Below are 25,629 nucleotides of genomic sequence, written 5' to 3' on the forward strand. Positions count from 1 at the left end.
AGGTGAACTGAATTGTTCAAGACTCAACTGCTCGATGACATCATTCATTTCAGATTGAGATTTTGTGTGCTCTTATAACTGAAATAGAAACACACATCAATCTTGCTGTCTGTGGAGTGTTGTGATGAATTTGTAAGGGTAAAAAAAAAAGATGGTAAAAGCCTTTAACAATCTTGCCTGAAAAGAAAATTGCTATATTAGGTGCAAACCAAATATAGTTCAACCTCCATGAAACAATGTGGTGACAGCATGTATTCATTTGAACTGGAGGAACTGGAAAGCTTGTCATTGTCGACCTGAATGGAACCAAATATAGGTAAATCATTTCTGAAGAGCTTGTTTCAATCAGCCAGAGATCTGCAGGATAAAGCCCGGAAGGGTTCAGAAGGGATTCTTTTGTGAATAACCTTAAATTCCAGTGTTGGCTGGTTAATGAATCTATCAGCACCAGTTGTTTGTGAAATGGTTGGACTGCTGGGTTTGCAAGGAATAGAAGAGAATAAGTAACTATATCTTAACCATACGATGTGGTGAACATCAGGCTGTTTCCACAGCATTAGATCCTTCCATCAAAGCTTAAGTTTATATGCATGTTTCATCTGGCTTTTTCCCTTTGAATTAATGAAGGACTTTTCTCAAAGGATATATGGATGGCTAGGGCTATTGTCATGCTGCACTGTTCCATTTGCTGCGAGCAAAAATTAGAATTTCTCAATGCCACATAACATTCCCCCTCCACACTTATCACAGTTAAATGGCCTTCATTTAGCGTGAGTATTACTACTATTCAAGCTTTTTTAATTTTATTTTCTCCAGGCTCTCTGCTTGCAGCCATGCTGTGGGCTTCCCTACATAATCTGCTGCAATTGTGGCCCAGTCTTTGAAGCAGATGGCTGTTAGGTCTGTGCAACTGAAACGTTATTCTATTGACATCGTTTCTCTTCATTCAGTTCTTGGCTGCCAGTTTCATAGTGGACTGCAACAAATGGCAGTTTTTCATATTTTTTAATCCCTTTAATTCATACTTCCAAACTGCTGGTCCTTTGTAAGGTCTCTGGAATGCTGGAGCTTAACCCATCGTCTCAGACCATAGATTATAGTCACTAAATCACTATCAACATGAATCGAGCTATATCTTGTCCTGTCAGCATCAGTTCCACAGCACCACCTTATGATTAACTAGAGTAAAGTGCTCCAACAACAGCAACCATGCAAATATCTGAATATTTAACAAAAGTTCTAAAATAAAGGCACAACAAAAACAATTGTAATAGAGATCTCTTTATTATAGTGCATTTATCAGATGTTACAAGATGGGTTAAAAAAAAAAAAAGAAGCTAAAAACAAAAACCATTTCAGTGAAAGAAAAAAAACATCTGCACACATTCCTTCCTCCTATTATTTTACAGATTTTTTTGAAATTAAAGCTTCACATCTCAACATAGGATAGCTAAATGAAATCCGAAAGCTAAATACATTTTCATACTCAAGTCCATACACTTTAATTACTTGTCATTGATGATGCTTATTCAAATAAATCTATCTACTACAGTTAGATCTGTATCATAACTAAAAGGCCAAGAAAAACATTATTAGAGTTATGAAACATGAATTTTTGGTGACAGACAAAGGGGAAAGAAAAAAAATTAAGAAAATGCATTCATGTTGCCATCAAGTTTCACACAAGGTGAAACGTCAGCTTTTCCCTTGTGAGAGGTCAGCACAGGGGTCGGACCACTGGGATCTTTACAGCCGAATGCTCAATGCTGTATTCAGCACTGCAGTTGCCTTTGGAATATGAAGGGAAGCAAAGCGTTTGTCAGTTTTGGATTATTAGGCTGTGTGTACACGTTCTCAAAGTGAACATCTCTCTGCTGGTGCTTGTTTCTATCAGTGACATGTTTAAAAATGGACCGGTGCATCAGGTAGAGCAGCCATCGACAGATGAAGAGAAATGAAGGAAAAAAGAAATGTGAAATATGGAAAAGGGAGGACTATAGCAGGCTGGAGGAGTTTGCATTTTGACCTGCAGCTGTTCTGTATTTCTCTCATACAAAGAGAACATACCATAGAGACAACCACTGGATCTTGTTGGCAACACTGGATCAGCTGCAGACTTGATTGGATGTTAATCAATATATCAGGGATCTCATTTTCAGATTACAATAAGGAAACCGAATGCATCCCAAAAAGCCCTTAGTGGCCTCACCAGAACACTCATGTGATTCTGACTGTACACATGATGCAGGACACCTTGAAAGAGACCGTAATAACAACAAAAATAATCATCACAACAATAAAAATAAAGAAAAAGAGCTAAAAGAAGAATCACTGGAGTGGGAGCAGCTCGCAAAAGGCCTTACTGCACCAGCAGAAGGCGCTCACTCCCTCCATACTCCCACAAACACTCATCACTTCGGCAGTCGCCTCTTACATGCCAATCAAAACACATGTAGGACTGTTAGTTAGTGCCTGGGATCTGACTGGATGATCATACTACAACAAGACCCAAGAAAGCAGACACACAGGGTCACATGATTTGTTCCCCACAGGCAATAGTTTAAGACGTTTTACAAGCTGACTTTGTGTAAAACAAAAGATTTCACAGGCTTGTGCTTGAATGCGCTTGACTGAGGAAAGCGAGCTGGTGTTCACATGGAGAGTGTCATGTGACGTACCTGAAAGCATTAGCATGATTTTCAAATAACGCGAAGAAGAATGGATGAAAAACAAATGTCACTTTATTGTCTGATTTTTTTCCTTCTTTTTTCCCAACCTGATGCAGGTTACAATGAGTTTTATCAAATGTGGGGTCAAAGGATGGCAACTCACACCTTGTAACATTTTAGTCATGCGTGATTGCTTTAAACATTGGGAAAGGGAAAAATCAGGCCTATAGTCTGGTTTCAGTGTATTAGGTAACAGAAATATTTAACATCCTGGGTCATTCTTTGCGTGCAGAAAACCACGGGGAGAGGAGGGAGAAAAGAGAGAAAGAGAGAACCGTGCTGTACGCTGAGTGTCTATTTTGAAAGGCACAGCAAGGCTACTCCCACCCTCAGTTCACTCACACACACACACACACACACACACACACACACACTTGCAAGTGTATTTTAGACAGCACTGGGCTAAGTCTCTGATGTATACAAGACTGGACAAGAGAAAGATATGAATAAACTGGGCGAGACTGAAACTAGTGCTGTCACCCTTTACACACTCATACACACAGCGCTGACAGAAGAGGAGAGGGTGGAATGGATCATTTAGCGTTTTTGAGCTGGTTGGAGAGCCAGTCGAGCCCTTCGTACAGGCCATCCCCGCTTGTGGCGCAGGTGGCCTGAATGTACCAGTTACGATGACGCAGGGAATGAAGGCCCAGCTTATCTGTGATCTCGGCTGCGTTCATCGCATTGGGCAGGTCCTGTAGGAAACAGACGGTGAGAATGATGCAGTCAGTTACGGAGCTTTGTAAAAACAGATTTTTGATTTGAATGATATTGATTCATAAAAGTCAAGATCGAAAATGTGTTTGTACAATGCTGACCGTCACTTGTGCAGCTTAATACTTTTGTAACAGCATAACAGCATTTATTTGAAAGTAAAATCCTTTGTAAGAATGTATTCATAGTCACTTGATGAATTGAATGCATCCTTGCTGAATAAAAAGACTTTCGAACAGTAGTGTATGTCAGCAAAATCGATAAAAGTGAAATATACCCAACTTAGTCTGAAACATTTAAAATCAGAACTGGATGAATAGCTTGTGAATCAGAATAAAATCAGGAAAACTGTATCGATACCCAGACCAATCAAAGACACAGTCATACATGATGTCAGTCATAGCTGAAGACTGAAAACAAACCCAATAAATACTGGAGCTGCTGATGCTCCTCCTCTCTCTTACCTGTTTGTTGGCAAAGACGAGCAGCACGGCATCCCTCAACTCGTCCTCCGCCAGCATCCTCGTCAACTCCTCTCTTGCCTCGTTCACTCGCTCCCTATCGTTACTGTCCACAACAAATATCAGGCCTGTGAAAGAGACAATGGGAGACTGAGTATGTGCTTAAGAGTAGCTTGATACCTGGTACTCTGTGTGTATGCATAGACACGGACCTTGTGTGTTCTGGAAATAGTGCCTCCAAAGCGGCCGGATCTTATCCTGACCGCCCACATCCCACACCGTAAAGCTGATGTTCTTATACTCTACTGTCTCAACATTAAAACCTGCACAAAGTGAAAGGAGGCAAGTTAAATAAACATTGGCACAAAGAAACAGGGGCAGGAGGAATGAGGGTGAAAAGGCATGAACTGGTCCCGTCTGACATTGAGGCCCTGCTCTAATAACACTATAGCAAGAGGGTAAAAACTTTTTGCCAGAGACCAGAGAAAGAGGGATAAGACTAGACACACCATGATGGAATAAGAGGGGAGACGGATAAAAGTAGAATAAAGAGGTTTTTTCCTAAATGCAGGAAAACTTTAATTTCTGCAAATTAAAGTCTCTAATGTCTGAATTGATTGATCTCACATCTGGTTGGTTTGATTGATGGCTTACAACTATTCATTGATCATTTTTTAAATGCCAATTAGAGATGCACCGATTGATCATCTGGTGATCAGAATTGGCCGATTTTCACGTGATTGGCCATGACCAGCGACCGGCCGGTCAGTCTGACGTATTACGTTTTTATGCCGGTCAAATGCATTTGGGCGCCGCATGATTAACATCGCGCAACATCAGTATCCCAGGTGCACACGGAACGCACATGTAGGGAACCTCGTGAATTACGGCCATTTCACACCGCAAGCGTGAGCAGCGCGTTTTTTCTTTCTTTCGCCGTGCATATTTTTAATCAATGAGTGCATTCACAGGAGCAGGAGCTATGCGTGAGCGTCAAGCAGGAGCAGCGTGTGATCAACAGTGAAGTTTCAACGGCGAACAGTTTCAGCGCAGAGTTTTTTGCCGCGCTGCTCACGTTCAATTAAAGTGAAGCACACTTTTGATGGAAAAAATAAATATGATTTTCCACAAAAAGTGCCCAAAATGGGCAGAATTTGCATGTCTGGTGTGTTTTAACAAGAACTGGAGTAGGCCATGTCAGAAAAGAAAATGAAGACTCAAAAATATTTATAGAAAATGTACCCATTTAAACCGGTTTTTATTATTTCCCAATCCTCGAGCTTACCTCTCTGCACCATGTACAAGCGTTGACTGTGAGCACTTGTTTAGTCTGGCTGGACATGTGGCAGAGAGAGAAGAAACGGATCTGGTGACAAAGTAGAAATGCTTCTGTTTGCGAAGAAAAACTTGCCATTGATGTACAAGTTATTGCAATAGGGCTGTGTGTGTGTTTTTAAAAATATCTTTATACTGCAAGGCTATATTTATTTTATTTTTATTTGTTATTTATATATTTTCTTATTGCCATTACCGGTTTTCATACAGATGTTTAGTTTGCTAAATATATATATATAAAAAAAATTAGTTGGATATTGGATGTGAAAAGAAGGAAACAGTTCTTCCATAACACTGCACTTAAGATGTCCCACACCAGGAGTATATAGTTCTATTTTCTATGCAAAATGTAAAATGTTCTATTAAAGAAAACATAGAAAATAAATATTTGTGTGTACTGTAAAGTGGTTAGAAAAAATTAAATCGGAATCGGCTAAAATCGGTATCGGCAGAAAATTGGCCGAGAAAATTGAAATCGGTGCATCTCTAATGCCAATGGAATATTTATAGAACCAAATCCACTGAAAATAAGGGCTGCATTCATGAGCCGTATACATGTTGCAAAACTAGCATATTTCGCTGTTTCACACCACAAGCGTGAGCGGTGTGTATTTTTTTCGATGTGCATGTTAATCAATGAGTGCTTTTACACCGGGAGAAGGAGAGTCGTATGAGTGTTTTATAAATGATTTACTCATTTAAACTTGTTTTTTTAATTATTCAGTTTGGGTGAACGTATGGTGTATTATAATAAAAAAATAAATTAAACTGGCCAGAAAATATGATATATAAACTTTCTTTTAGTTTATGTAATACAGACAGGTATATAGGCTAGCACTACCCAAACCAAACCTGAGTGTGCGTTTGCTGTCTTGTAAACATATCGAAGTATGACAGAAACGACAAGATCGGAGCCGTTTTCTTGGTTGTGTTTGTTGTTAACCATTTCCATGCGAATGTTGTATACCTCCCCATCTTAAACTTTCAAGACCATTAAGTTGATAAATGACCAACTTCTAAAAACAAATTTATAGTTGTCTTTGAAAATAAATGCTCTCTTATATGTAGCCTTGGAGCCGCTGCTGTACAAAAGCTTCCAGTGTGAATCCTCTTGCGCAGCTGCATTGACGACGTAGTTACGCTGACGCGCTGCTCAAGCTTGAAGTGTGAAACACCCATTAATCTGAAATGTCATCTGAAATATGACTGAAAAAGAATGAATAGTAAATGTGAAAAAGTCACAAACCGATAGTGGGGATGGTGGTGACTATTTCTCCCAGTTTCAGTTTGTACAGGATGGTGGTCTTTCCAGCAGCATCCAAACCCACCATCAGAATTCTCATCTCTTTCTTCCCAAAGAGATTCTTAAAGAGGCCTGCAAACATGTTCCCCATGGTGGCGGATCTTCAGGAAACAATAGAGAGGGTAGATAAGGGTTATAGAGCAAGCAAAAACATATAATTGAGGATGGTGTGACAGTGGTAAAGATCAGAGGTGGAAATAAAATAAAAATATTTAAAAAGAGGCTTAAACCCTTCAAAGGGGTGATACTCAAGCAAAGCACTTAACCAAGTCACTCTGCTGTAAGTTTCAGATACAGGCATCTGATAAACCGTGATGGGAATAACAGCGTTATAAATAAACGGCATTATTTTTTTCAGTAACGAGTAATCAAGCAAATTACTTATTCCCCCGTTACAACGCCGCTACCGTTACTGACAATAAAATGTGGCGTTACTATAATTGAGCTCACTGAAGCGGTTTTCATCCGAGTAGGCTCTCTCTCAACCATAGGCTCTCTCTTTCCATACCTGCAAAGTATGAGGCGCCGGACTGGACAAAAGCGAAGCGAACGCCTCGACAGCGCTCGACAGTGCGCGAGAGAGGCCGAGGGTGTCCGAGCATTATATAGTTTGTTTATAAATAAATTACACATTTCTGCATTGGAATAATCTCTGTAGCCTATTGGTATCATCTGCAACGTTTTAATAAGTTTACATGGTTATAAAAATAAAACCTAAAAATAACAGGGAACGTTCTCTTTTAGGTTATAAAATAAAACCCCAAAATATCATATTTTATTATTATTATTATTTATTTTGGGAACTCTGTTCAGTATTATATTGAAAGCACATCTTGTTAAACTGTTTACTTTTGTGAGGAAGAAAATACTTCAAGTAGGCTACAGTATGTCTACCAGTGGTGAAGTTTTTGGTACATTTCTTAAGCATTATTTATTTTTAGACTTATTTATTGCACGGACCACAACTGGCCAACAAATATTAAAATTTACATCTATTGTGTGTTATTGTTCCACTATAGTAATGATAATATTTTAAATAATATATTGAATTTAATAGGTCTCTCTAACATTGTCCCATAACACAAAAAATAGTGTAGCCTAGATAGATACAATGTTTTATCATAATTTATTCTATTTAGGGTCCATTTCATTAATTTAACATTTAATATTGGAGGCATCCAAGTTATTTGACATATTTTAACTTCTTTTCTTTTTTTAAAGTAACGCAATAGTTACTATTTAATGATGTAGCATGATAATGTTACTTTTTATGAACTCAGTTAGGCTAATATTTGTGATAAGTAACTAGTAACTATAACTAAATTACTTTTTTAAAGTAACATGCTCAGCACTGCTGATAAATAATTACACATTTTTCAAGTTATTTGAAAGAAAGTAAAGACTCAAACGACACAACCCACAATTATTTACACAGGAGCTGATTAAGTGTTGAATGTGCCATGAATGCAGGTTATGCTTGAACCAGATCTGACTCTGGGTAAACAAGTATAGTTCAAGGCTGATTCACATGTGAAGAGAAAGGAGGGAGGATAGTCACAGAGAAACAAAAGGCTCAGTGATGAGGTGAATGCAAGATTCCACCAGTGGAAAGAAGAGTACAGGAGGTAACCAGACACCTGACAAACCTGTAAGAGGAGTCACCTGCCCTCTGAATTAATCAGAATAGGTTAATAGCAGAGAGAGAGAGAGAGAGAGAGAGAGAGAGAGAGAGAGAGAGAGAGAGAGAGAGAGAGAGAGAGAGAGAGAGAGAGAGAGAGAGAGAGAGAGAGAGAGAGAGAGAGAGAGGTCCCCATCGATTGAGTTACACTCTAGTCCCAACTGTAGCGTAAGACATAAACTACTACACAGTTTAGACAATGAGGCCACTACATCCCTATACAGACAAAAGACAGTCAATACATCTCTCCTATCTCGTGTCTAAACAATATAGGACATGTTTGAAAACTCTCCGAAATTATAAACAGCCAATCATAATAATCTGCTTTAAAACCTGTAGTGTTTGAAATGTATACGAATGAAAATCTTCCAAAGGGTAACCATGGCCACGTACACACTGCAGCTAAATTTGGTTGTCTGTTTTTAATTGCGGTTAATCGTGAAATCTGTAATTCGCTGCATCCCTATGTGGAGTGTATCCAACGACAGAAACATAGATTAGCGGAACTGTCTGTTTTACATGTTGAATTTTTCAACAAACCTGCGGCCTGTAAAATCTTGCGTTACCAAGTCAACGACTGCCGCATTTGTATTCCATTCCAAAGAGCTGCATTATCAGTCCCACAGTGGAAAATGAAACCATATCCAGCTGGGCCAGATCGGTAAAGAATGGACCGATTAAAGGGTAAGTTCGGTGTTTTACAAGTAAAAAGCCCTGTTTTAAGAGCGTTTCTGATGAAATCGAACGGTTAAGATTACAATTTGGACACATGCTGCTGCCCCGAGAATTTTAGGTTTTTGTGTTAGCACCCCCCCACCTACACAATGGTTTCATCGGGGCACTGGAACAATCATTCATATAAACGCATTAAACTTTAGTTTACAAAGACGTGAAACTCACCGGTGGTCTGGGGTGTTCACTGATGTGCTCACGCAAAAATCGCTGCAAAAGATGCTTTCCAACAGGTTTTATTGTAGTTTTAGGAAGAATGTCCGGTTGTGAGGCGTTGGAAAAATAGGTCCACAGTTTTACAACGAATGGTAAAACACCTGTTGGAAAGCATCTTTTGCAGCGGGTGCTAACACAGAAACCTAAAATTCTCGGGACAGCAGCATGTGTCCAAATTTTATTCTTAACCGTTCAATTTCATCAGAAACAATCTTAAAACAGTGCTTTACATGTAAAACGCCGAACTTACCCTTTAAACAAAGAAAACAGTTTGGCCCGGCAGCGGAAAAGCGGCTATAGTTTGTTTTAAACAAATGTATGGGAGAGACAAAAACTGATACGACAGATTCACTCTCATTGACATGGTGAATGTATTGCATGTATTTTACTCATGATCCAATTATAATTCCATGATACACTGCAACATTTTAAACCATAACGTATCAGGATGTGTACGGTATTGTGAGGTAGTTAGTGATACCCTTCCCTTTACAAAATGTTTGCAAAAATAATCTAAAAGACTACAGTAGCCGAAATCATAAAAGCAAGTTTGTTCACAAGTAATTAAAGATCTGAAGGAATGTACTCTGTCTGTCTAACGGGTCTAAATGTCTCAAAAGTTAGGTGCCAGGAATTGGTGTGAGAACACACCCACTAAGATGCAAGAGCAGTGTCCTTTGGGTAAAAAGAACAGAGGTGGGTCTTTAGAAGAACAAACCTACTACATAATCCTCAAACTATTTGAAAAACAGCCTTTTTGTAAAAAAAAAAAAGTGCTCCAGAAGGGGCCACATCACTGGAAGACGTCCTTGCAAATACAAGGAAGTGCTACAAAAAACTGACTCATTCTGTGACTTACACATATTTCCACAGGTTGACTCACTGATCAGTCAGATGGGTTGCATTATGGTCAGTGTATGCGTTTCAGATAAAGAAAGAACAGGCAAGTACGGTTTGTGAAAATAATGGAGGAGAAAAAACAAAGATGTAAATTCAAATAGAACCATTTTTTAAATCTGCCATAGGGTACGTCAGCCACAAATTAAGCAACATCAATTATTCAAGGAACCAAAGAAGTTGAATTATTGAATAGAAAAGGTAAAACGAGAAGCTCTTGCTAATTTTGTTGTAGTAATCATAACTGCACACTAATCTCTGTCTAGTGTAAATAGAACTACATTACAAATATTATACTGACCTCTGGTTTCACAGACAAGGCTTAAAGTACTAGCTCACTTCAAAGTGAGAATTCTTCTGTCAGCATTTACTCACCCTAAAGTTGTTACAAACCTGTTTGTGTTCGTTTCTTCTGCTGAACATAAAAGATATTTTAAAGAATATTACCAACATTCTTCAAAATATATTTTATGTTCAGCAGAAGAAACGAACTCAAACAGGTTTGAAAAACCTTGAGGGTGAGTAAATGCTGACAGAAGAATTTTAATTTTGAAGTGAGCTAGTACTTTAAGCTAGTCCCAGTCTAAAATGAATGTTTGAGGTGTTATAACTAAAAGCAACTTGCACTGATATTTCTTAAAAAATGTCAGTGCAATTGTTTTGTTTCAAGATACACAGCAGTAATGTTTTTTTTTCCAAGGCATGTTTATAAAAGCTACTAACAGGGATAGTTCACCCAAAAATTTTAATTAGCCCATGATTTACTCACCCTCAAGCCATCCTAGGTGTATATGACATTCTTCTTTCAGACGAATACAATCTGAGTTATATAAAAAAATGTCCTGGCTCTTCCAAAGCTTTATAATGGGAGTGAATGGCCATTTATATTTTGAAGTCCATCAAATGGCGCTTTTCCACTGCATGGTACGGCTCGGTACGGCTCAGTACGGTTCGGCTCGCTTCGCTTTTCCACTGTGTGGTACGACTCGGCGCGGCACCGCTCGCTTTAGCTCGGTTGCTTTTCCACTGCAGTTAGTACCGCTTCAAAGTGGGTGGGATTATGACTGATCGTTATAGTTTATCCGCTCCTCGGCAACCAACGAAAGGAAAGTCTGCACTTCGTCCACTGACCACGATTCAGCCATTTCTTTTTTGGAAGTTTTTTTTCTTCAAGAAAGTAGTTTTAAAACAGGTACTACAGCGGTGGATGTTACTGGCTATTTAAATCCAGCGGGTTTGATGTCTCGCAACTACAATGACGCTGGTAGTGACGATTCTGTCTGACCAATCAGTGATCTGCAGTGTTTTCACGTCACATTTTAGCATCGGTACGGTACGCTTGGAACCTCAACAGAGGTGGTACCATTTAAAGCGAACCGTACCGTACCGTACCAGGCGGTGGAAAAGCGACAAACTTTATCGACTAAAATAACTAGCTTCCAGCAGGCGGCCAGTCTGGCATAAGTCGACTTACGCCAAAATAGTAAAACTTAACACAGTAACTCCGAAAGCGTGCATGAGATATTCAACGCAACACAATTTCTTTGTCCGTTTGCAACACAACAAAATTTTAATTTTAATTACAATGGTCATGTTTGTGCTTTTTGATTAGGCCTATTATGTGCAACATTTAAATTAATATTCAGAAACAGGTCAAATTACTTACCATTTGTTTTTCTGATGAACTTTTATTAGCCTGCAAACCAAAATAAAATAGGTCTAGGCTACTTTATTATATATATATATATATTTTTTTTAATTGGATATATCTCTGCTGTTGTGAATTAACAGGAAAGTTTCATTTTTGTCGTCTGCACATAAAAACGTATAGCATACGAATAAAAAGAAAAATCATATAAAGATCAAGAAAACCAGAAAAAAGTAAGGATAGGCTATATGATGTTTGACAGGGAACGCATCTCAAGGTCGCATACACAGACTCATGTTGCCGTTGGAGCAGTCAGCACCGAACAACAGACAAATAAAATATTAAGCTAATTAAAGTTACAAAAGTTCAGTGAGTGATTTTCTTTTTCTTTTGTTCTTTGATCAACATTAATGGTGGCAGCGAGTATAGGCTGTCAATGCACTGACTCAATAGACATAGGCCTACTGCTTTTCTTTCTCAACCGTTTAAGACTAAACCGACTGTTTATTGGGATATTTGAACTTGAAAAAAGGTGTGAACTGACGTCTTTCTGTGGTTGAATCAACAATTCTTCTGATGTTTATTCAGGTTTATTTGATGATATAAATTAACTAGGATCATTTTGAGACATAATTGTGTATGTGTCAGTGAGATGCTGCTCTTTGTGCGCTTTGTGAGTGTGCAGCACTGAAAACAGTGCGCATGCAGATGTGTCCTCTCGCGTCTTGCGCTTAAAGAATATTATCAAGAAGAATTGATTTTCTATTCCTAATCCTATTAACTAGCCTATAAAAAAAATGTTTCATTCATGTTATTGCATATGAATAAATATGTGTATAACTATAGGGCTATGTGAGAAATTTCATTTTTTTATATTGACAATTATCGTCTGGAAACAGACTGTTATAATCGGCATCGCGATACTTGCGAGACATCGTCGATATATGATAATATTGTCATATCGCCCAGCCCTAGTCTGAAAGAAGAATGTCATAGACCTAGGATGCCTTGAGGGTGAGTAAATCATTTGGTAATTTTTATTTTTGAGTGAACTAATCCTGGCTTAATCTAAACATTGACTGTGAAACCAGCCCTAAAAAGAATACCTCAATCATCAGTTTACAAAGTCTATATCAGTTTATAAATTATGTTGATTCCAGTAACGGCATTCAATGACTGTCTTAACATTTCAAGATGTCTGTTCTGTTAAGTGAAAGCTTGTTCTTTTTTCCCCACTGTTATTCACTTTGTCCCCGTGTGCAGCAACACAGTAATAGTTTACTTTCAATGTTGATCAAATTAATGCATCCTTGCTGAATAAAAGCATTGATTTCTCCAAATCTAAAAATTAGCTGATCGCAAACTTTTGAACGGTAGTGTACAGTGAGTGTGTTGCTTTAATGTTATGTTGCTCTTTATTTTTCCAGCAGAGTAGCAGCAAACATCATTCCTGACATTTGAAAGAAAAATAATAGTAATAATAATTATATTATATATATATATATATATATATAATAGAATTATTATTATTAAAATTATACATATATATACATATATATATATATATACATATACATATATATATATAATGTTTTATTCTAAATAAAACATTCACAGCTTTGATCAACTGAGATTAAACGGTACATGTAGGATACTTCCCCTATATGAAATTAAAATTATGATCAAACGTGCACAAAGATCAAAGACCGTAATGGTTAAGACAATCCATTTATCAGGCATACTAGGAAGTGAGAGCGTAACAGAGGCTAGAGAAAAATCACATGACAACATACGATCCCATCCACAGTTACAATGTTGCGACAGACACAGCCAATTATAGCGAGAATTGCTTCCTAACTAGAAATCAACACGCCAGTCATTTATGATCTGGGTGACTGCGAGGCTGTGCTTGCTTACAAAACACCTTACAACTCAACAGCAGCACTACAACCACACTTAGAAAAACGGCAATCATCCGACAACATATCTAGTTCTACCATCTGACCAGGAACTGAAGGGGGTTAAAATGAATCATCACTGAAAGCGAACTAAGATTACACTTTCTCTGATTGAATCCATCCATTCATACATCACTGTGGTCACTCCGGGTGTTTGACACCTGCTAGACAAATGAAATACGTCATCAGATCACCGTTTAGCGTTATTACAAATGCCAATTACCGTTCTCTAATGCCAATGACGGTATCACTACTGTTCGCACTTTTCAAATTGCAACCCACCTTCGACCTACATAGAGCATGTTGCCAACGATTTTACATGCATCACTTCTGGTGAACTAACGTTACCCAAAACACCCGAAATAAAGCGAAAGACAACGTCTGCTGTTTCATTCACCAACATTAGAAACGCGGCCTAGCAATTATTCACAGATGACGCACAGTGACTGTAAATGACTCGGAGTCACTGTGATCTAACGTAACAGTCTGTTTATTTCCTCAATCGAATTAAGAGTAAAACTAGATCGCCTAAATAATAACCAGTGTAACGTTAGACTGTTAGCGCAGGAGCCGTTCTTTATCGGGGAGCGTTCAGCTTGTGTCGCGAGTGACGCCTTGTCGTCTGCTATAACTTATGTGCTAAGGGCGAGGTAACTACATCACTCGACTGTTTACATCACTCCTTATTTTACTCTGGTCAGGCCTGAGCATCTATATAATTTGTGTAGAGGGTAAAACGCGTTTAAACAGAAAAATGACCGCTGAAAATGTCTGTATATTCGGATAAGTAGGGGCGAACTGGTTATGCAGTTCCACATCAGCTAAGCAAACATCCGTTAGTTAGCTTGTTAGCCTCCCTGACTGAGATAACCAATCATAACCGAATACCCGTTTACTGTTAGCTACATGTGAACGACAGGTAAATTAAAAGATCCCGGTACAACTTAGGTCAGAATGACAAAGCAAAATGTGTCGTTTCGCAGTATTTACCTTTTGGTGCAGTTTCGCTACAATTTTTTTCCGGTTCTCCTCCTCACCGCTAAAAACAAAATGGCGTCTTTCTCTACTCTGAGGACGGTGGCGTCATGTTTTCCGCCCTCGCGTAAGTACTGTCCAATCACATTGTCTAAAGTGTATACGAAACCCCACCCCTTTACTGTCGTCGTCCAATGACTGTATGGTGGGCGTGAGTGCATAGGGACGCGTGTACAGGCCGCCTCTTCCCATGCAAAATGAAAGATGAGTCGACCTGAATATGTTTAACAAATTTATGCTTCTAATGAAAACCTCTTTTTTTTAGAACCGCGCTAACCAGCGAGTTGAGTAAATAAGAAGTAAAAGGATAAAATTGACTGAAGGTTCTGTTGGAGGAGGACTTTATAGTATGACAGATTAGCTGTTTCGATGATTGCATCGTCTAACACCATTAACATGTATGAGGTTAACGTTACCCTCTAGCGGCAAAGATACTACAACGTGTCAGGTGCCAATAAATATAGTATGATTTATCTTTTTTACCATTTGTAATATCTTGTTGCACTCAATAAAACAACGTAACAAATGCAAATACTTTAAATTATTTTTTTTAAATTATAAAAATAAATCCATACTTGAAACAAAAAAAAACTGTAGGCCTAAACATACTATCTTTAAAAAAATAATTTTCATTACTTTTTTATTAGGCATTTTGTCCTAAATTAGCTTATTATATTATCTTATTATATCTTGTGCATTTTTTCCTAAATCATGACCTACTTGTCATGAATATGAATAGCCTTAAATCAAAAAATCAATAGTCCACCAGATGGTGTAATACATTCTCATTGATCAACTGAGCTGTAGGCCTACTACATAATTCTGCAGATAGACAGAGTATGTTCCAGTCAGCAGAGGGTGCTGCAGATAAGACAAACCAAACAATTGCCCATCCACCGAAGCACAACGCTAAAACTACTGGCAATTCATTGAATATCTTTAGCTACTTTTTGTTGTTAATATTTTTTTATCATTATTATTTGAACTTGTACTTGGATAGCACATAAAAAAGTAATTGTGGGACAAGGTAAAAGGTCATTAATGATTTGAAAGTACTGAGTGCTAAAATAAAAGCTGGAGGAGAGTCTGCCCTTAAGTTAATTAAACTAATTCTATTCATTTAAAATTTTAAGCTTAACAAGGTTTTTTATTTTTTTATTTGTAGGCTACCAATAGTGACAAGAAACATGACCAAACAAGGACTTTTCGAATTCAGACCTGAAAAATCCCTAAAATGTAAAATACATAAATGGATTTCATTTTAGAAACATATAGTAAGTCCTAAAAGTTTACTTCTTTGTTTTGGGAGGTGTGAAGAATAAAATTATCAAGGACTAACTGCCTGAAATATAAGATATAATCTAACAACATTAATATCAGTGGCAGTGTGGTATGCATGGTTTTACTGTCAACAAGATAAAACCATTTTAATAAATACACATAAATTCTTTCAACTTAAGTGTTATCTACTGTATCATATTTTTAAAGACCTCAAACAATTCTGAAATGAACAAATGTATCCCTATTCAAGAATTCAACATGAATGATAGAAAGATGATTCTCAAATGTATTTTATACATATTTTAGGGGCAGAGAATGTCTCCTCCATATTGTTTGGATTGGTCACCACAAGCTGGAAGTGCACCTGACACACCTATGTCATAAAGGTGGGTGTCTTAAACAAAGAAGGTGACATCATAAGGGAAATGCGGAGCCCAGTTGGTCAGTCACTGATGGAGGCGAGAGGAACTGAGATGAAAGATGAGCCATGATTAGCTCATTAAATCTTGTGCTTGGTGATGACAACAGCATCAAAGTCGTCAGTGCGTTAATGATGCTGAGGAAATGAGAATGGAGCCACAGTTTGTAAACAAGGTGTTGGAATTAAACAAGAGTAAACAGACACTCACTATTCCAATTCTGAACTCAAAAGACTTATGCTGAACCGTGTTAAAAGAATAGTATAACAAGTGATGATGACACACAAAAGTCTAAATTATTCAATGTTGTATTCATCAGAGAAAACAAAACGACTAATGGAAACGTCTCTTTCCTATTCACTTCACTTCTTAATTTCCTCTCTATTTACTTTTTATTTGGATTACAAAAGCAGACAAACTATACGTGAAGAAGTGTTGATAATTATTGAAATGGCACATTATTAGTTTATTCACCTAATCTATTTGTTTTGGTCTTGGATGATTAATTAATTGTCCATCCATGTCTTTCATAATCAGAAGGGGGAAAAGTTGGCTGAATCAGCTCTAAGTATAGCCTAAATGTGATCCATTCAGCACTGCAGGGAAGCGCACCTGCCAATCTGTCGGAAATAAGAGTCGTTTCCTTGCATGGCACAATAGGCGGAGTAAATGACTGATGATCCAATAAGTTCGGCGCTCATGCCTCACCCCTCTCGGGACCGCGCCTCCCCAAGGTCTGAAATGAGTTTCTGCCCCTTTAAGAAGTTGCTCTGTCCAGCACAGCTGGGATTTCAACAAGGACAGATAGCGCAATGAAGAGCAGCGTCGACCCGTCATCATGTGCACCGGGCTTCCAAGGACTGCCTGTCCGCTGCGACTTATTGCCCTCTGCATCCTTCTCTCCCACGCAGCAGCCTATTTCGGGTCAGCAGAGCCTTTTATATCCTCCATCTTCTCTGAAGTCTTGGAAATAGCCTCTGAGTGCATTATTGACATATTTTGCATGGAATAGAGTCATTTGAAGTGGTGTCAACAGGTGGAGATATTTGGTGATGTTGGACATCTATCCCATGCGCAATTACGCATGCCTTATTGTTTTATTATGTTTAACAAACATGTTTTAAACCTAAATTGCAGGCTGTCTGTTACAAATAATCATACCATACAGACTAAAATAATTATTTAAAGAATATGGTATTTAAAAATGTTCTAAAATTAACTATTTAACTAAGAAAACTTTTGGCTTGCTCTCGAAAAAGTGCCACCAGTAACACCATTAGATTTCGTTTTATATATTTATTTGTTTTTTAAACATTGATTTGTCTTAAATATCAAAATAGTGTGTTGTTCGTGCTGATTATTGCCATAGAGAGCAGCGCAGTGTATGGATCCAGATGTCTTCCGATGGTTTGGCACCGCGTCCTGACACTCGCGCTACCTGATCATTATGATCTTTCTGGCTTACGCTCACAGGACGTTGCCCCACTGGTGTTTATATTAAGAATCCTATAAACACGTAAAAACTCTCTCCAGTGGGTTTTAACTAAGAGTGCTTACTGAAGATTGTTATGGGCCGCAGGAGTGTATCCAAAATCCAAGGGCGCTCACTGACCAGGGAAACAGCACGTGTAGTTATGAGCGTTCTCTATTCAAACACGACTATTCAAATCAGGTATTTAAACATAGGCTATATTCAAAGCACGCGTGCCATCGCTAGTGCATTCTAATTTGTTGATTTGCTGCCTTTAGTTTTCAAATACAGTAAAAAATAAAATAATTTAAAACAAAGATTTTTTATAACATGATGATTAAAACATTTTACAGTGTAGCCTATCTGATGTTTTAAAAGTTATTGAAGGCTAATTGTATGGACGGTGTGTGTGTGTGTGTGTGTGTGTGTGAGTGAGTGAACTAATCAAAATTAACATCCTTAAAAGTAAATTAATATTTCAACTGTACTGTAGTTTTAGTGACTGTATTGTGTGTGTTATTGTTAGGCTTACAGGTCGCGAGCCCTTGGTTTTACTGCCTGGTCCATTTGCCAACGAGCCTCCGAACGGTAAAGCGCACCTGAAGCAATGCGAGCAGATGACTTTAACGCGCCGGCAAAAGCGATTGTGCCGACGAGAACCGGGGCTGGCGGAGACTCTGAGGGAATCTGTCCGCCTCAGCCTCCTCGAGTGCCGCTATCAGTTCCGCAACGAGCGCTGGAACTGTAGTATGGATGGTCGTGGAAGCCTTTTAAAACGAGGTAAGATTTGCCAGGTGTTTTTAAATTTATTCAGAATATGTGATTTTTAAAAGATAATGTTTTTGAAATATGAAACAAATAGTATTAAGTGTCATTAACATTCCATTTTTCCATCTCAACGGAGGGCAAATGTAAATATTTTAATATAGGTCTGTTTTATTTGAGTCACATTTTTATCCTTTCGTTCAAGGTCATACAATTACAAGTTGTTATTTATGAAATTGTCCAGTTCATAATTTTCCCATCACAGGTGGTTTTTTTAAAATAATCAAATTGTTTGACCACTAAAATTCTATTAAAAACGATAGATAGATAGATAGATAGATAGATAGATAGATAGATAGATAGATAGATAGATAGATAGAAAACTAAATAATAAATTAGGCTAATTAAAATATGTTAAGAAAAAGTAGGCCTAACTGCTGGAGGGAAAACTAACACACAGTAACTGCTTTTTATTGTTAAAGTCGTTTGCGCTTTCGTAAAGGCACAACAAAAAAAACAGACAAATATTGTGAGTTTAAAACACAATTTTACAGTTTGTTGTTTGGTAGTCTTTAAATGTCCTTAAATTACTCAGTGCTAACTTATATGTCAGAAAAGGAAATGTTTTAATATTAACAACGATGCAGAAACGGCCTGTTTCCAAACGGACATGTGCGTAATGTGCAGGATGTGAATGTTAAAGCCATGCGTAGGTCAGTTCGCTGGTAATTAGGGAGTTGGGAAGCGCGGAATCCCTGTGCGGTGAGGCCTCGCGGGGCCAGTTGAAGTATTTTTATCTCGCGGAAAAGCGCCCAGTTCTCAGAGGAAAAGGGCGGCGTGATCGCGCGCTTTAATCTGACAGAAAACCTAGTCAAAATAATAATTAATTGGATTAAAATACACGCCTTGTCTCAGCTCTGATCTAAACGAACAATAATACGAGGATGTTGCAAGGGGGATTATGGTTGAAGGATCATGACACAACGCTGCACTTAACACTTAATGGGAAAAGATATAGGTTAAGATGGATGATTTTTATGTTAGGGAACGCCATTAGAGCGGCACGATGGACTTTTCTTTTCAAATTGCTCAAACTAGATTAAGTGATTTTAAATAATGAACCTAGTCCTGGAAATTTTCTTCAAAAAACAAAGATCCAATAGCCCTTGTTGTGGATATATCAATTATGCTCATACTATATGGACATTTGGTGTATAGGCTACTAATTTCCACTTTTTTGTTGTCAGTATCAATGCTGTCATAGAAATTGTTATTATTTGCAATCAAACATGATTGATTTATTAATTTGTTTATATTAAATAATTCCAATAAAGTGTTTAGTATTTAGCTTTTCTTAGCTAAGCTCCTCATGTCACCCCCATGATGCAACCCACTTCATGTAAAATCAAACAGCTTTTATTATGCTCCTAATATTGCCATCTCCTTTGAATGTACCTAATTTAAAAAGTAAGTTTTTTAAATAAGTTAAATAAGTAAGTATTGTACTTTTTAAGTACAATACTCATTTAAAGCAGTTTTGCACCGTGCTCATTAATAAATGCATCATTTCATCAGGTTTTAAAGAGACAGCATTCCTGCTTGCGGTGTCCTCAGCAGCCTTGTCTCACGCGCTGGCCAAAGCATGCAGTTCTGGACGCATGGAGCGCTGCACCTGCGACGATTCTCCTGGTCTGCAGCACCGCGAGGCCTGGCAGTGGGGTGTATGCGGGGACAATCTGAAATACAGCACCAAGTTTCTCAAGAAGTTCTTGGGGCAAAAACGAGTCAGCAAGGACCTGCGTGCCCAGATAGACTCTCACAACATTAATGTCGGCATCCGGGTAAGATGCAAAAAATTAAAAATATTGTCATGGTACATGGTCCAATTGGTGTTGGCATGGGGCGAAAAACAATTGAGTATTTTCATATTAATGGCTCTATGAAATAAGGGATCCTTTCAATCTCCACCAAAGCTTGTAAGAGAACATCTGTAAGGGTTAATTTCTCTCATACCTTCCTGTTCTCTCTTGGCTGGCGGGTTGTAGTCTCCTAGTTCATTGTAGCCCAAAGGAGAGTTCAGCGAGTGGGGTGAGGCAGGTAGGTGAGCAGGTATTGGCCAGCTCTCTAGAGCCAGGTGTTTCTTCCCCTGGTCCAGGCAAGACAGCGCTTGCTGTGGGGGCCCTTTTCAAAATTAGAGGTCTCCCAATGAGGGCGATTATACAGAGAGGAGGCCTCTGTAATATACAAGCATTTTTTCCACCTACTGTATGCCTCCTGCTCTACCAGTCTCACTGCTGCCGCCATCGCCGCTGCTCTCCCAGACTTTCATAAATCCTCATAACATCCCTCAAAACAGTCCTGTTACCAGGAGACTGGTGGCCTCAGGGAAAGACAGAGGGAACAAAAAAGGGGGAGGGTTTACGAGGTTCGCAGAAAGAGTTAGAAAAGAACGGCTGGACAAACTCGGATCTTATCTTATCAGTCTCCGGTTTTGTTGTTTCCCACAATTGACACCTCAGGCCACAGATGGCAGTTAACAACAACAAGCAAAGGTGGCTGAGGTCTTGTTATCCCCTCCCCTTTCAGATTCTCTCCATTTCCTCACTTCTCCTTCTCTGTATTTCTCAGGTAGCCCTGGGGTGGGAGCTCATACCTATGTAGGGTGGAACACCCCCATCGACCATTTGACCTCCCCATCTCCCCCAGGGCCCTTTTTGATAGACTGATCTGTTCTGCAGCCTCCACCCCATTATGTTAAATAAAGAGAGGAGCCTGAATAGAAGAAATAGATAAACAGTAAACAAGTAAACAATATGATTTGGCTCTCAAACTCAGAGATGCAACACATTTGAAATATTAAAAGAGAGAGAGAATGAGAGAGACCAATAGAACAAAAATGGAAATGTGTTGATAGGAGCATAGATCAGGGATGGTGGTCTTCAAGAGGTGCAGGTCAGAGTTGAAAGACGGCCAGCTCAGACATTCCCTCTGCATCCATCATCTACATCTACACCATGTCAACCTGATTTATTTATTTTTAGCTCAGGGCTATGAAGTCCTTGAACATTCACTCAATTTCTTGTAAACAATTTAAGATAGCATGCGGTACCACTTTTAGAAAAGTCTATGATCATCTCCCTTACCACTTTTGGGGAGATAATCAATACCAATATATTAATGTGACCCCCTAAGTGATCCTCAGTCTTTCTGGTTACTGGATAAGGATTAAAGAGAAAGATTATGTTTTAATCTTGTCTAATAAAGCAACAACAACAACAACAATCAATCAATGTTTTCTGGATGAATCTTATTGGATGACACGTTTTATCATTGTACAAAATAAATAGCCACAATCACAGAAGTGTTAATAGTTCTATAGGAATAAATTGTTTAAAAAATCTTCTTTACCTCCAAATATTCACAGGGAAATTGTCTTAGGCAATCAAAATGTAGGGCCAACTTTCAGCATCCCATTTCTCATATTTATCAATCCTCTCTTTCGTCTTATTTTCACAGGACCGTAGTGTTGTATTTGGCATACTATGTTCATGTCTCCACCTCTGTCTTTCTTTACCTCTCAGGCGGTGAAGAGTGGACTTAAGACTACTTGTAAGTGTCATGGCGTCTCCGGTTCGTGTGCTGTGAGGACATGCTGGAAGCAGCTCTCCCCGTTTCAAGACACAGGCCATCTGCTGAAGTACCGCTATGACACGGCCGTTCGAGTACACATCGTCACTAACTCCGCCACGGGGGAGACGGAGCTGGCGAGTCCTCGGCGCCACAGCAATACGGTTCCCCGTCCGCGGCCCACTGAGCTGGTATTTCTGGAGGAGTCGCCCAGCTTCTGCAGGCCATCACGCTACTCGCCTGGGACGGCTGGCAGACCATGCTCCAAGGACACCAGCTGCAGCAGCCTGTGCTGTGGACGAGGCTACAACACGGCCCTCCACCTCACCACCCTCTCCTGCCACTGCCAGGTCCGCTGGTGCTGTCACGTCGAGTGTCAAACCTGCCTCAGAGAGGAGGAGGTCTACACCTGCAAGAAACATTGACAGACCATGTCCACAGACCATGCAAGAAGGAGACTGGGAGGAAGAAGCGGAAAGTGAGGAAGGTTGAGGATGCATCTACTAGTCAACTAATGAGAGATTTGGAAGGGTTTGGATGTTTTGACCCAGGTTGTGCTAAGGGGAAATTTGAAGGATGATCTGCCAGTCTTACCTGATTCAGAGTGGGTTAGATGACATGGCTAAATGGACGAGCTTCTGGGCTCCCACATGGAGTTCCTAACTAAAGTTCGGGAGGAACATTTTCATTTAATCTGACCTATCAGCACCTGAACAAGAGTATACAAACAGCTGCTTAGCTCTGTCCTACAACAGTCCTTCTACAAAATAGGACATTCCATGTTTCCCAGCATCTCGCAAGAAGTGTAGGTTTGAATTGAACCAGTCTACTCTTTTCTTCTGCAGTGATAAACCAACCTCTCCGAGAAGGCTGCCTTTTGAACAGTCTGTGTTGCACACACGCTTATGTCAATGGACTAGTGATCTGCGACATTTAGTTATACTCTAACTAATAAGTGAGATGGCGGTCTACTCACTTAGATTTCTGACTGCTTGTCTCTCTACCTGTCTATACTGTATATCTCTATTGCTCTGAGAGTCCACATATGGCTTCAAAATATACTGAAAGTATGAAGCACTTATGAATGCATTTATTTGTGAATATTATTGTAGTCTTTTATTTGCGAGGAAGAAAGTAATATGTGTCTGTCATGGTAGTTGTGTTGTCAGGCTTCACAGTTATATTACAAATGGGTGGGGTGGGGTTATGTTGATAAACTGGAAATTTACTTGGACACAGTCTGCTTTCATAGACTTTTAATGAATGTTAGAGCAAGTTATATAATCAGAAATGTTATGTTTTAAATATTGAATGGCCATTAAATGGCTGTATCTGGTATAGATAGGAATGTATTTATTGCAATAAGACATCCGATCAACTGCTGTACCAATTTCAAGTACACTTACTACATTGCATTCATGCAATTACACTTTTTTATGTTAATTTTTACACATTGCTGCATGATATCCAGCTTTTCTATGCAGAAGTATGTCAAAAACACAAGCATTCGACCATAACAATGTGTGTCATTACAGCATGACCCAAACATAACCTCTCCCCACAGCTGCATACAGTATGTGCAAACATCTGGGCTTCTGAGTGTGTAGTCTTTGCTATCCTATCAAGGGCATCATCAATGATAGTGAGCATGTCCCATCCAGAACAAAGGAAAACATCTCCTTCCCTAGTAAGCAAAGCTCTCTGCCCTATAAAGTCTGCAAGCCCTTTCATGTGTGTGAAGCCTTTGATAAAGTCCATTCCAGTCCCTTATTAGCCCATTACCAATCAGAGAAAATAACAGTGCTTTTTTCCAGGATGTGCCTGAGTCGAAAGTTTGCTGGATTCCTAATAGAGAGGCCTTTGTTACAGAGAATTTTTTAATTCCTAGTAAGCAACAAAACCTTTTTTAGATACAAAAAATGTTTTCACACAAAGTGCAAAGTATATTGTGAAAGAGACCAAATAACAGTGAAAATGTTAAAAATCAGTTGTATTGGTGCACTGCACAAAGGCACATTTTAACCTTCAGATGCAAAGTATTACTCAAAAATATTTTCTGTTAAAACATCATATGCTTTTCTTCACTTAACAATAGAAATCTGAATTGAAAGTATGATAATGTGAGCTTGTACGTGCCTACTTGTATGTACGTGTGTATGTGTGCGTGCATGTGTGCATGGTTTTTCTGGGAAGGGAGAAAACTGCAGTAAAATTGGCCACATCAATCAAGTGCAAGAAAGTCCAAGCATTCAGTGACATGCCATTCGGCTGAAGCGTTTGTAATGTGTAAAACATTTGCTGTAAAAGGGTTTCACTTTGACTACTTGAAATTCATATGCATATTGTATGGAAGTTTTGACCAGTAATCGATCAATTTTCTATCAAAGAGACTAAAGAAAGAGAGTTTTCACACTGAGTCAGCATATGCAAATACCTGAAACCCCAATGGTGGCCGTGAAAATCCAAATGAGATTGTTCCCTTCTGAGTGTATGTGCATGCGAGTCTCTTATGTCTGTGTTTCTCTGCTGCAATTGCTGAAATTACAACATTTATAGCATAGACATCCATAATGAAACCTCTGTCAACCTGGAGTCTATGTGTTTCTTTGTGTTGTCATAGCTTTCACAGTTAACAGTGTACTGTTTCACTTTGTGATTTCACGCCAGGGATTTTTTCTACTACCTCACCTGGTCTATGGGGGAAATGAAATACTAAGATTTTTTTTCTTACTATATATTTAAGACAATGCTTCTTTTAAAAGCTTCATCCAGAAATACAAATGCATTTACTCCTGTTTTTATATTGTGACCTATTTACTTATTTAAGAACAAATTTATCATATTCAAATAAAAGAATACATTTGTATGACATTTGTCAGCAGGTTTATCTCTTCAACTTAAATTTTAAAACACAGATTTCCTTTCTGTCTCTTGCTTTCTCTCTTTCTCTTTCTGTGTTTGTGGTCGCACACCTGTCCAGAGCTCTGCACGCAAGCACCTGCTCTCTAGTTAAATCACAGCTAATCATGGAGCTGATGGATCCTGACCTGCAGTATTTTCCTGTCACTACTCTCAACCGGAGCCTCATTCTCATTTCACTCACCCAAAACATATACAAATAGTTGAGTTTGCACATGATGATTTACCACACTACATGTACGCCCACACAAAAACCTAAATAATGGACACGGGTTATCTGGCATGAGCCAAGTGAGAGTCTTGACTTTGTAGTTTATTTGCTTTCATAATAGTGTAGCTTTTTTCAGAAATAAACTACTTTATGAAACCATCGCTGTTTTTAATGTCTGAGCTGAAAGAATAATCAAACTGGCTCACCTCAACGGTCCTCTATACCTCTGG

At 38.7% G+C, this 25,629-nt stretch overlaps 2 protein-coding genes across 2 annotated transcripts; one reads left to right on the plus strand and one right to left on the minus strand.

Moving 5' to 3' along the window:
• Positions 1-1,265: 1,265 nt before the first annotated feature.
• arf2a (ARF GTPase 2a) lies at positions 1,266-14,829 on the minus strand. Its single transcript, XM_077213169.1, has 5 exons — positions 14,662-14,829; positions 6,486-6,643; positions 4,117-4,227; positions 3,908-4,032; positions 1,266-3,424 (listed from the first exon to the last, which is right to left on the minus strand). The coding sequence occupies exons 2-5, from the start codon at positions 6,631-6,633 to the stop codon at positions 3,263-3,265; spliced, it is 546 nt and encodes a 181-aa protein (XP_077069284.1). The 5' UTR covers positions 6,634-6,643; positions 14,662-14,829; the 3' UTR covers positions 1,266-3,262.
• Positions 14,830-17,121: 2,292 nt separating this feature from the next.
• On the plus strand, positions 17,122-25,138 carry wnt9b (wingless-type MMTV integration site family, member 9B). Its single transcript, XM_077213170.1, has 4 exons — positions 17,122-17,330; positions 18,404-18,657; positions 20,218-20,483; positions 22,224-25,138. Exons 1-4 carry the CDS (start codon positions 17,245-17,247, stop codon positions 22,692-22,694), a joined length of 1,077 nt encoding a protein of 358 aa, XP_077069285.1. The 5' UTR covers positions 17,122-17,244; the 3' UTR covers positions 22,695-25,138.
• The last annotated feature ends 491 nt before the right edge of the window (positions 25,139-25,629 follow it).

This window comes from Siphateles boraxobius, unplaced genomic scaffold, assembly GCF_051911475.1.
Source record: "Siphateles boraxobius isolate OS27281-9 unplaced genomic scaffold, OSU_SipBor_1 66, whole genome shotgun sequence".
NCBI lineage: Eukaryota > Metazoa > Chordata > Actinopteri > Cypriniformes > Leuciscidae > Siphateles > Siphateles boraxobius.

Coding starts and splice junctions, on each gene's coding strand:
- arf2a (XM_077213169.1), bottom strand. CDS start 6,633: ATGGGGAACATGTTTGCAGGCCTCTTTAAGAATCTCTTTGGGAAGAAA. Junction 4,228..6,485: donor CACCACCATCCCCACTATCG/GTTTGTGACTTT, acceptor CACTTTGTGCAG/GTTTTAATGTTGAGACAGTA. Junction 3,425..3,907: donor TCGTCTTTGCCAACAAACAG/GTAAGAGAGAGG, acceptor TGTTTCCTACAG/GACCTGCCCAATGCGATGAA.
- wnt9b (XM_077213170.1), top strand. CDS start 17,245: ATGTGCACCGGGCTTCCAAGGACTGCCTGTCCGCTGCGACTTATTGCC. Junction 17,331..18,403: donor CACGCAGCAGCCTATTTCGG/GTCAGCAGAGCC, acceptor TGTTATTGTTAG/GCTTACAGGTCGCGAGCCCT. Junction 18,658..20,217: donor TGGAAGCCTTTTAAAACGAG/GTAAGATTTGCC, acceptor TCATTTCATCAG/GTTTTAAAGAGACAGCATTC.